Source organism: Sciurus carolinensis, chromosome 7 (assembly GCF_902686445.1).
Source record: "Sciurus carolinensis chromosome 7, mSciCar1.2, whole genome shotgun sequence".
Taxonomy (NCBI): domain Eukaryota; kingdom Metazoa; phylum Chordata; class Mammalia; order Rodentia; family Sciuridae; genus Sciurus; species Sciurus carolinensis.
The window spans coordinates 127,802,631-127,814,827 of record NC_062219.1 but is presented as its reverse complement, the minus strand read 5'-3'; the positions used below and the strand labels follow the sequence as shown (position 1 = coordinate 127,814,827).

General features: G+C 38.1%; 1 protein-coding gene across 2 annotated transcripts; it reads left to right on the top strand.

The window, feature by feature from the left end:
• Positions 1-12,116, top strand: LOC124987954 (zinc finger protein 383-like). 2 transcript variants are annotated; one of them, XM_047557055.1, is made up of 7 exons: positions 1-226; positions 802-1,108; positions 1,378-1,525; positions 6,334-6,422; positions 6,738-6,864; positions 7,982-8,098; positions 9,883-12,116. In XM_047557055.1, exons 2-7 carry the CDS (start codon positions 863-865, stop codon positions 11,436-11,438), a joined length of 2,283 nt encoding a protein of 760 aa, XP_047413011.1. In that variant the 5' UTR covers positions 1-226; positions 802-862; the 3' UTR covers positions 11,439-12,116. The 2 variants fall into 2 exon arrangements, with proteins under 2 accessions (XP_047413011.1, XP_047413010.1); XM_047557054.1 differs by having other exon boundaries at positions 802-1,138.
• The last annotated feature ends 81 nt before the right edge of the window (positions 12,117-12,197 follow it).

Genomic DNA, 12,197 nt, shown 5'->3' with positions numbered 1-12,197 from the left:
GCTCTGTGTCAGCTCAGAGCCAAGCTAGTGTGGGAGCGCGGGGTGGGGTCCTGGTTTCTTACACCTCAACTGGAGGTGTGGGGGGGCTTTGGACTCCCTCAGGCCGATTTCCTGGAAGGCTGGACCTGAAAAACCGGCGGAAAATCCGAGACCGCCGGGCAGGTGTGGGACCATGATGAAGAGCGGCTCGCTGGCCCGCCAGCCCTGCGGCTGCGGCTGGGACGAGGTGGGGTGAGGTGTCGGGGGTTCCGCCTGCCGACACATCTTTTTCTTTTCCTTTCTCTTCTGTGTTTTTTTTTTTTTTTTTTTTTTTTTTTTTTTCCCCCCTCATCCGTCTGCTTCTCCTTTTTAAATCCATCCTTTAATATTAAACGTTTTAAAAAAATTTTATTTGGTAGACACTTGATTATAGCGCGCTTACTCCGTCTGGGTCAGGTCTTGTGCTTTAAATCGTATGAAGGCATTTAACGCTCCAAATCCAGCGGGGGTATTTTCTGTTATTATCCTGTTTTTTGCATACATACACTTAAACCTAGAGAAGGTAATAAACTTGCCCAAGGTGAAAATGCTGGTAAATTGAGGTTTAGTAAACCCAGGCTGACTGGTGCCACAACTCTGCGTTCTTAAGTCACAACACGAATCCCCCAGCACCAATCCTAAAATTCTGATTAGAACTGTAATTTTCTTCATTTCAGCCGATATCTTTTCTTTTCCAGACAGCTCGAGTCATTTGTGTTTTTAAATTATTGATGTGGTACTGATCTCATTCATGGCTTCTTTTCTTCTGGTCTTTTGTTGAAGGCTAATGTGGAATGCAGAGCGGAGCCTCTGAACTCTCCTGGTCTTGAAAGTCATACTGCCAATGGACTCAAAATGCAGTGTAGTTCCTGCCTCTTGGTTCAAGATGTCAGCCACTCCGGAGAAACCGTTTATTTTTGATCAGTGTTCCCAGGGGTTTGGCTCACTGAGGAGTCCTTTCTTCTTGAGAAGGATCGGCATGTCTTACCTGGAAAGACAGGATTGGATGTGGGTACATGATTCTCTTACCAGAGAGGTGGTCATAGGAATGAGAGGAGATGAAGAACAAGATCTGGATGGAGAAGAACAGGTAGGAGGAGGCAGTGTCTCTACCCAACAGGTGAGAGAAACAATGAAAAATACGATTTTCTTAAGGGACAAAGGAAGTAGGGGCAAAGATTCTCTGTTGAGATTTTCCCTTAACCTCTTTGTGGCTGACTATATTGATTCAACTTTATGGTTGAATGCTTTTGTAGGAAAGACTATATGAATCTTCTAAGATGAAATGAAAATTTGATTTCCCCTTTCTTTGCAGTCTAATCCTATATTTCTTCCCTTTGATAACATTTTTATATCTAGGCTCTATCCAGTGCCCAGGAAGAGCAGAACTTGGCACAAAAGAAGATTTTGACATCAGCCTTGGATTCACCAGTTATCCAGCATTGGCCCGTAGTTATTCAACCTCAAAATTTCATCCCTGTTTCTTGGATTCTACAAGAAAAGAGAGGTGGGGAGCTACCAGTTGTCTTCTGTTTATGTGAGGGAGCTATGACATGATACCAAAGAAGTATTTTAAAAATAAAACTAAGCAAACATTGACCTGAAAGTGACTGAAACCTACTTCTTAGATGTTCCTGAAGCAGTCCCATCCTGCATTGGCTCTGGAGACTGGTCACCTTATTTCCTAAGGCAGGGAGTCAGCAATTTCCAGCCTATAGACCAAATGGGTCCCACCACTTCTTTTTGTATGGCCCCTGAATTAAGAATGTATTTTATATTTTTAAATGGTTGGAAAAAAGCCACAAAAGAATTATAATATTTTGGGCTGGGGTTATGGCTCAGTGGCAGAGTGGTCACTTAGCACATGTGAAGACCTGGATTCAATCCTCACACTACTAAAAAATAAGTAAATAAAATAAAGGTTAAAAAATTATATTTTAAGACATTGAAAATTATGAAATTTCTAATTCAGTGTCCATACATTTTATTGGAACACAGACATGCTTATTTGTTTACATATTGCTTTTGTGTTTAATAACAGAATTGAATAATTGTGATGGAGACTACAAAGCTGTAAATATTACTATCTGGGTCTTTATAGAAAATCTTTTCCATTATCCCTACCCTAGTGTGACTCACAGACCATTCTTAAAAGTTGCCATAGAACTTGGCACAGTGGTGCACACCTGTAATCCCAGCAGCTCGGGAAACTGAGGCAGGAGGATCACAAGTTCAAAGCCAGTCTCAGCAACTTAATGAGGCCCTAAGCAACTTGGTGAGACCCTGTCTCTAAATAAAGAAAAAAATATAAAAAATGGCTGCAGATGTAGCTTAGTGGTTAAGGGCCCCTAGGTTCAATCCCTGGTACCAAAAAATAAAAAATAAAAAAAAATAAAAATTGCCATGGAGGTTAGACTCCCTGTTCCCAGCTATTTCAGACATCATAGCTCTGTACATACTTCCCCCTTGCTAAAAACCTTTCTGTGGGCAGGATGATCCAGGAAGATGGGAACAAGGAGACAAACCTCTAAGGCTATAGTTTGAAGCAGTGCTTGGGGTCCTTCCTTGGTCAAATCTCTTAAATCTTCAGAATCTGACCTGTATCCAAAGCCTGGATCTACTCATAGTCTATGGTAAGGACTAAGTGGACATTTAGACTGGGTTCTGCCTATAGCAAACAAAGCAGGATCTTTCTTTCTCAGGCCATCTTTGTTCTCATAATCCTTCTACCCACAGGAGGCTTGGGAAGGGCTATCCGATATTGGGCCTATCTGGTCAGTTTACGCAGGGATCCCTTACTTTAGGACCCAACCTGTTTTACCTCTGCCCTCATAGGATTTCTTATTGACAGAATTCTTTCATAGAATTAGACTAAGAGATTTTAGTTGGATAATTATTATTATTTTTTAGAATAGTAAATAAATGATCTATACCAAATTTTTTTTTCAAGATAAAATAGTAATGTGTGTGATAAAATTAAATGTATTGCCAAAGATTTGATGAAATTCAAATGCTCCAAACTGTTGGTGCAATTGAGGAGGCTCTGTAACCATCATCTGGTGGGCCCTTGGACTAATACAGGATCCACATATCCAGGAGAGGAGAGACCAGCTTTCAGTTAAATAACTGTTTTTGTATTCTACACCCAAAGCGGATGCTGAACAGTTTATCCATTTATTTATTCATTCACTTAATTCATGTGTTCATTTGTAGAGCATTTTATATTTTAAGGACCAGATAGCTATGCTGGGCAGTAAAAATGCAAAGTTGAAGGATATTTGGCTTCTGCCCTCAAGACATTTTAGTCTGGTTGGGAAAACAAGGAAATCTGTGAGAACAGTCCACTGTAAAAGAAATATGTACAGGATGCTGTGGGATTGAGGATAAAGTATATGGTCTTTGTGGCTGAGTAGGTATACAGGGTACATAAGAGAACGGTTTATAGCTTGGATGACTGAGTAGATAGAAGTGCTCTTCACTGTTTGGCAATATAGATGAGGTAATGATCAGTTTGAATCTGAAGATGAATTTGCACATCTGTGGCATACATGCAAATGTCCATGTACTCAAGACCTGAGTTTTAGTTTAGTAAAGTAATCTGGGTTGAAAAATGGATTTGAGAATCATCTACTCAAAGTTGAAACTGCAGATGTAAATGAAGTACTTTAGGGAGAAGTTGTTGAGAATGGCAGAGGGACAAGAATGGAGACCTTACATTCACTTAGGTGTAAGAGGTGAGTAGAAGAAAAGCTACTGTTGAAGAAGACTAAGTAGGAAAACTGTGAAAAGTAGAAGGAACTTAAAAATTTTTTTTTTATTTGTAGATGGACACAATACCTTTATTTTATTTATTATTTTTTATGTGGTGCTGAGAGTTGAACCCAGTGCCTGACAAGTAGGCAAACGCTAGGCAAATGCTCTACCACTGAGCCACAACCCCAGCCCCAGAAGTAGAAGGAACTATATGAAAGAGCAAGAAGGAAGTCAGAAGGAAAAAGGAAGAGAATGGTCCATGACATATATCACAGAGGTCAAAGAAGGGTGAAATTGTACCAGTGGTAGATAAGGTCCTATAAAAGTACTTGAAGGAGGATCCCAAAATGTGATTATGGAGGTTGGTGCCTTCACTTTGAGAATATTACTATTCAGACCTGAAGAGAGACTAGATAAATGAGAATTCAGGATTTGTGAGGATGTGAATTTGGAAATGGAAGTGTGGAATAACGTTAGTGTTTTAATGGGTTCCTAAGAACCAAGAGATAGGAAGATGATTGATTATGGTCCAGTGAACTACTGTGTTAGTCAGCTTTTTGTCACTGTGACAAAATACCTGAGAAAATAAATTTAGAAAGAAAATATTTATCTTGGCTTACAGTTTCAGAAGTTTCACTCCGTGCTGACTAGATTTTTTGATTCTGGGCCTGTGGGGAAGCATAGCATCATGGCAGGCAGGATATGGTAGAGCAAAACTTACTTCATGACAGTTAGAGAAAAGGGGAAAGGGAAGAAGGAAGAAGAAAGAAGAGAGAGAAAGGGGCCAGGAACAAATTATACCCTTCCAGGCCATGCCCTCAGTGACCTACTTCCTTGAAATAGGCTCTATCTTCTACAGTTTCTACTTGCTTCCCAATAGTCCATTCAATTGTGAACCCATCAATGGATTAATTCATTAATGAAATCAGAACTTTCATGATGCAGTCATGTTCCTGAAACCTCTGAATATTACTGCTTTGGGGACCAAGGATTCAACACATGAGCCTTGGGGGACATTCCAGATTTAATCTGTAACTGTAAAAATGAAGTACAAAACAAATAGTAAGTGACTCTGGAGGATTCAGAATGAGTTAGCTATGCCAAAATAATGGGGGGACGGGGAGAAAGGAAGTTTTGCAAGAAACCAATTGAACTTTTAAATTTCTCTAAGACTTTTTGAGTAGTACATGACTCTATACTACTTGGTATCTTTTCAAATTTTAATAGAAAAGGTTATGCAACAGTAGATGTACAGAGGAAAGTGTCTGATCACAAAAATAAAGGAAGGGGGCTGGGGTTGTGGCCTAGCACACGTGAGGCCCTGGGTTCGACCCTCAGCACCACATATAAATAAAATAAATGTATTGTGCCTGCACACACACACAAATATTTTGGAAAAGAGAAAAGTAAAGGAGGAATATTGCTGAATTCTAGGATGCAGATAATTCTAGAAGTTTGGTTTATAAAGTGTCTTTGAATTTTTATAATGGACAGTATCAAAGGTAAACATATTCAGACATAAGTTAGAGGGGTAAAAATATTTTATTTGGTAACTACTGACAGTAGGGGAAAGAGCTGAACCCCATTCTGATTTGGGTCTTTTAAAGTGTGTGTGTGTGGGGGGAGTAAAGGTACTCAGTGGAGCCAGGAATGTGAAAAAGTACAAAGGAGGTTACTGTAAATAAGATTAGGTCAGCTGTATGTTAGTTGGCACCATCAAAGTTAGAATTCTGGCCTCCCATGGAATCTAAGAGACAGAGGACCTATCCCTCTTGATGATAATATTACAAAGGAATGGCTATCTGGTTCTTGAGAGATACTTCTGAGTTGCAAGAAATACATATTTACAATTTAGTCTTTTTGTAGTAAATGCCCTAAGGGAGGCTGGCACCTATCATCAGGTGTTAGCTAGAATATATAGTAAATTATCCTGGCAGTGTTGAGTTTTCTGAGGCAGGCGTTTTAGTAGGGAGACAGGGTCATCCTAGAGACATCCCTCCTGTGGCTGGAAGCCATGCTAGAGTTTGGTCAAGCATTTTAGTGCAGGGGTTTGGATAAAGACCTTAACACTGAGAAGTCTGCAGTTTTTAGCAGCAATCAATTGCAAAAGAAAAGTAGTGGCCATCTGGCCAGTGAGCTCTTTGCTTGAGCTCTATGCTCCAGGAGAGCATACTTTTCTTCTACCTTCTCAGAGGAGATGTGCTGTGAATTGTGTGTGTGAAGAGGTATAGCAAGTCAGGGATTAGGGTATCGGTAGAAGAGGGAAGGCTTGTTGCAGATGGCAGGAGGACTGTGAACAAAACCTTAGAGGAAAAGCCATAAGTGTATATGTGAGGGTCAGTAATCATTTTATCTTGTTAACACAGATTGAATGCTCTGATGAAAAATGAGTTAAGAAATACCAGAGAAGCAAATTGAGTTTTATCAGTGGAGTTTTAGTTTTTGTTTTTAGAACACATTTGAATAGGGTTCCTGGATTCAAAGGAAAAATTTTTGGCAAGAGGAACTTTTATTGAACAGTTGGTCCCTATTGACTACACTGATTACTTTCTTTTCTCTCAGCATCTTCTTCCCGTGAATCTGCCTTAGATCATGAGAACTGCCAAGAAAACAGAGCACAGGAAGAAGTATCATTGGTCAGCAATCCCCAGGTGAGCTCTCGTTTCCTTTCTTCTTCTGGAGAGTGATTATTCTCTGAATAAAGTCAGCTGTAATTCATACCCTCAATCATGGTGGTCTTTGACCATGTAGCTCCAAAATTTAGATGTTTAATGCTCACTTAAATGTTTATTTGATTATTTAACCCTTCCTTTTGATTTTATTGCAACCCCATTACTTTCTCTATTGTTCCCTGCCACTTCTTTCATAATCTTAATAAAAGTGATAGTATTTTAGCAAACTCTCCTTGTTTACCTTATGAAGTCATTATGGGATTTTCCCAGGACAGCAAGCATTTGTTGTTTTAGAAGCTGGTGATGTTTGAGGACATAGCTGTGTACTTTACCCAGAAGGAGTGGATGTGTTTAATTCCTGCACAGAGGGACCTCTATAGGAATGTGATGCTGGAGAATTATCAGAATTTGCTTTCTCTAGGTAAGTATTTTTTTCTCTTGCTTTGGCTCTGCTTCACTTTTTCAGTGCATCCGAAAGAATTTTGTTTTCTTCAGTGAAAAGAGGGTAGCCTCGTTAAATGTGTCTTTGCTTTTCAGGGACAGAAAACTGATTCTCTGATTTGGTTTCCTTCTGCCTTGTGATATGTTTGTATACTTGTTTTTCATGGAGTGGTTTGTTGGGATATCATGTATCCAGAAAAGTAACAAAAGTTACTTGCTGAATTTTCAGAGTAAAAACTGTCACATAGCCACCCTACATTAAGAAATAGAACTTTGCCTGAACTTCAGAAGATTGCCTCTTTGTGCCTGCTTCAGGGAGTGCTTCTCTTTATCTTCCTACCTTCACTTCACTTAATAATTTTACTGACTTCTAACATGATTGATTAATTTTGCCTGTTTTTGAATTTTAGATAAGTAGAACGAAACAATATATCCTCTTTTGTGTTTTGCTTCTTACACTCAACATTACATTTGTAAGATTTATTAATTTGTTGCCAGAGGTTGCAGTTACTCATTTTCATTACTTATATTATTCCATTGTATAAAATATCACAGTTTATATCATTTCACTGTAAAGAGACATTTATTTTCAGATTTGATTAGTACAGTGCTGCTCTGAACATTTTTGTACATGACTTTTCATGAAAATATGCACGTATTTTGTTGTTTATAACTAGGAATGAAATTGTAGGGTCATAGCGTATACTGAATAAAGTAGTTTGTATCCCAGCAGCAGTGTTAATGTTTGGTACTGTCTTTTCATTTTAGCCATATGGTGGATGTATAATGGTATTGCATGTGTTTAATTTACATGTCACTGATGACTACTGAAGATGATCATTTTTTATTTAGATGTGTTTTATTGAATACCATTTTGCCATATTTAGAATTGGCTTTGCCTTTTTTTTTCTTGATTTGTAGTTTTTAATATATTTTGATGCTCTGAGGACGTTTTTAGTCCATCTATCTTTACCCCCTGCTTTTCTATCCCCTCTGATCTATATTGACATCTTAACTGACCATAAATTTGGGATTAGGCTTTGGAGTAGTTTTATTTTACTTTCTAGATAATTGTATCTTGTTACCTTCCTTGCAAGGAGCACTCCAATTTCCCAAACCCACTGTGATCTCCCAGCTGGAGCAAGGTCAGGAGTCCTATGTTCTTGATCCACAGGGAGCTGGGTTAAGAGTGGCCTCAAGAAGCTCCTGTGCAGGTAAGTGAGCCATAAAGAATCTGAGAATTTCTACCTTATCTTCTTCTTTACCTTAATAACTTAAGGACATATCATTTAGCTCATTCCCAGTTATCTGTCATTTGAAATCTTTAGGAGGAAAAAACAAAAAAAAAACTAAACACTGGTTTCAATCTGTATAATTTAAAAGTATATGAATCCCTTGCATCCTGGCTGACTTTATTTTTACCACTTTAGATATATATATAATCTCCATTTTTTTCATACTCTTAACCTACAATTCTTAGTGCAGTGGAATCTTCAAGTCAATCTTCTTTGATATTCTCCAGCTATAAATTATGTCCCTTAGTGACAACCAAGGACCACCTACATATGAATCAATGGGAATGCTTATTAACAAGAGATTTTTGGGTATCTCCAGGGGCAAGCTAGAATCTGTGCTTTTCATGTGATATGCCCACTAAAGTTTGAAAAACATTGCACTAAACTGTGAGCTTCTTGGAGAGGCTGTAATTATCCCCAAAACATGGTGCTGTATAATTCATGTTTAATAATTGTTGTAGGACTCAGAAGAAGTTCCTAGTTATGCCAGACTCTTAATCTAGGTATGAGGTCAATGACTAGAGTTTATAGATAAGATCATTGCAATGACATTGTCCTTATGTTAAGGATAAACCTATTTTGGATTTTCGAAACCTCACTTACCATTAGAGATTATTCATGAACATAAAAATAGATAAAGTATATGGTAAGAAAGACATGTTTGTTAGATAAAATAGATACATGACCCAATTAGCTGAGAGTTAACAAAATAATATATATATATATATATATATATATATATATATATATATAAATTCAGTTAATACAGGGTAGAAAAATAATTTCTAAGAGAATTCAAAAACAACTCAGTTCTGGTTTGGTCAGAGTTGGATCAGAGTTAATCAGGGGAGGTTTCCTGTAGGAAGGAAGTTTAATGATTTCCTATAGGAGAGAAGTTTAGAGTTATATTTTGCAAGTAGATACTGAAAATAATATAGTATCTTGAAGAGATTGTGTTCAAAGTGAGATATGTAACATCAGGGCAGGTTGAACTGATATGTTCAGTTTTATTTCATTCTTGTGCCCTTGTGGTGGGGTCATTTGAGATATAACCTATTATTTTAGCTCCATTAATTTCAAGTTTGGAGGGTACTCTGAAGGTGTAAATCCCTAGTTTTTATGAGCTTAGATTTTCCATTCTCTGTTTTGCTTATTTGTGTATTTGTGTGTATGTGTGTGTGTGTGTGTATGCGAATGTAGCATGATGTGAATATGATGAATATGGAATATGTATATACACATATACATATATATTAGCTATTATTTACATATTAAATTAGAAATATATATGTATTTTTTCTTTTTTTTTGTGGTAATGGATATTGAACCCACGTCCTTGTACATGCTAGGCCGGCACCTACCACTGAGTTACGTTCCTAGCCCTTTTTAAAATTTTTATTTTATTTTGAGATGGGTCTCACTAAGTTGCCCAGGCTGACCTTGAACTGGTCATCATCCTACCTCAGCCTCCCAAATAACTGGGATTATCTGTTTGTGCCACTATGCCTGGCCTAACCCAGTATTTTTAAAAATTAATTTTGTCTTGGTTCTTTCCCCATAGATTTAAACAATATTTAGGTTTAGAAAATGTCTTAATACAGCACACTGGTCTTTTTCCACATAATCAATATGTGGTTTTTTTTTTTGCTACACAAGTGCAGTAAACAAGAGACTTTCTTTTTCTTTTTTTCTCTATTTTAAAGAGCCAGCTATTAGGACTAAGATTGGGGGTCAGAAATCAACTGAAAAACTTGAAAAACTAACATTTGGAAACGAGGAGGCACACTGGGTCATTTTGAAAAGTACCCAGAAGAATCAGTGTGGAAAATCCGTAGAAGAAACACTGAAAAATAAGAATAAAAATTCTAGGAAGATGAATGACAAAGCTAATAAAATTCTGATGGATGTGTCAGAACTAAAAGGTAAAGATTTAAAGGGAAGCTTGAATGAAAGCTCAGAATATGTCATCTATAAGAGAGTTCCTAATGGGTGCAGTTTCTGTGAATATAGCACAGTTTGTGAAAACACCTGTTGGCAGTCAGACCTTGTTCTTCATGAGGAAATGCATGTCAAAGAGAAAGCTTGTGAATGTGATGAATGTGGAAAAGCTTTCAGGGTGACCTCAGCTCTTACCCTACATAAAAGAATCCACAGTGGTGAGAAGCCTTACACATGTGAAGACTGTGGGAAAGCCTTCAGCCAGAGCTCTGCTCTAACCCAACATAAAAGAATACATAGTGGAGAGAGACCATATATGTGTGACCAGTGCCACAAAGCCTTCAATGGGAGCTCAGATCTTATTAAACACAAGAGAATTCACACTGGAGAGAAACCTTATGAATGTGGGGACTGTGGGAAGTCCTTTAGGAATATCTCAGCCCTCACTGAACATCACCGAATCCACACAGGAGAGAAACCTTTCGAATGTAATGAATGCTGGAAAGCCTTTAGTAGCCGGTCAGCACTTTCTCAGCATAAAGGGATTCACAATGGAGGGAAGCCCTATGAATGCAGTGACTGTGGGAAAGCCTTCAAGACTAGGAATTGCCTTACCATGCATCAGAAAATTCACACTGGGGAGAAGCCTTATGAATGTAGTGACTGTGGCAAGGCCTTCCAGTTTAGGCACTGCCTTACCATGCATCAGAGGATCCACACTGGAGAGAAACCCTATGAATGTACAGAATGTGGGAAGGCCTTTAGTGGGAGTTCAGACCTTACCAAACACAAGAGAATCCACACTGGAGAAAAGCCTTACCAGTGTGCTGAGTGTGGGAAGGCTTTTAGTTGCAGCTCTGACCTTACCAAACATAAAATAATTCACACGGGGGAGAAACCATACAGTTGTAATCAGTGTGGGAAGGCCTTTGGTGGGAAGTCAGACCTTACCAAACATAAACGAATCCATACTGGGGAGAAGCCTTATGAGTGTCAAGAATGTGGAAAAGCCTTCAGTTATAGCTCAGGCCTTAGACACCACAAGAAAGTCCATAGTGGGGAGAAACCCTTTGAATGTAATGAGTGTGGGAAAACCTTTCATCAAAGCTCAGAGCTCAATGTACACAAAAGACTCCACACAGGAGAAAAACCATATAAATGTGAAAAGTGTGGGAAAACTTTCAGGGTGAGCTCAGATCTCAATGGGCATAAAATAAGAAAGCATACTAAGGAGAAATCCCCTGAGTATGCAGGTGAAAAGTCATTGAGTCCAATATGCTTTCCTCAACCTCATGCACATCTACCTCCTTGCAGCATTTGATACCAAGGAGCCCTTACTTTTTGGGAGATTTAACCCTGATTAATATTGTATCTTGCCTGTTGTTATTCCCAATTGCTCCTACCTTATCCTACTTTTTTCCATACCTCTAATAATTAGTAATGTATTTTATTTATTTATGCTATTTATTTGTTATGTATGTTATCTAACTCCTTTGCTAGAGTATAAACTCCATGCAAACGGAAACCTTGTCTCTTGTTAACTGATGTGTTATTCTAAGCCGCTAGAATTTTGCCTGGTAAATGGCAGAAGGTTGTGGGGGGTAGGTGGGAGGAGGAAAGAAATTCAGATAGTTTTGAATGAAATGAATTCCTTAGTTTCTGTGATATGCTGTTTCTTGGTTCCTTTTTTTGTGTCTCCAGCTGTTTTTTTTCCTCTTGTCTTTGTTGACTGCTATTTGTCCCCTCATCCATAAGTTGTGACTGTGTATCGTCATGCTCTGTTATGTAGGAAAAGAGTCTTCATTGTCTGCATTGCCTAGTTGCCTGTATATTCTCCTAACCTTCCAGCAATCTTGTTTGAACAAATACTGCTCTGCTCTCACCTTTATGTCTATAATATGTTTAATGTAAATAAACTATACACATGCAATTTCTGTATTAGATTGGGTATTTCAAGACATTATCATGGAAGGGAAAAATAAATGTGTTTATTCTCTTGTCTGAAGGTCCTCTTCCTTATATCTCAAGAATGTCAGCAAATAATGTCAATACTGTATTTAAAATATCTCCTAAATCCATA

Bases quoted from the DNA above. Each gene is read 5' to 3' on its own strand.
- LOC124987954 (XM_047557054.1), top strand. From the start codon at position 863: ATGGACTCAAAATGCAGTGTAGTTCCTGCCTCTTGGTTCAAGATGTCA. The intron at 1,526-6,333 runs GTGGGGAGCTAC...CTTTTCTCTCAG, and splicing joins GATTCTACAAGAAAAGAGAG to CATCTTCTTCCCGTGAATCT. The intron at 6,423-6,737 runs GTGAGCTCTCGT...TTGTTGTTTTAG, and splicing joins CATTGGTCAGCAATCCCCAG to AAGCTGGTGATGTTTGAGGA.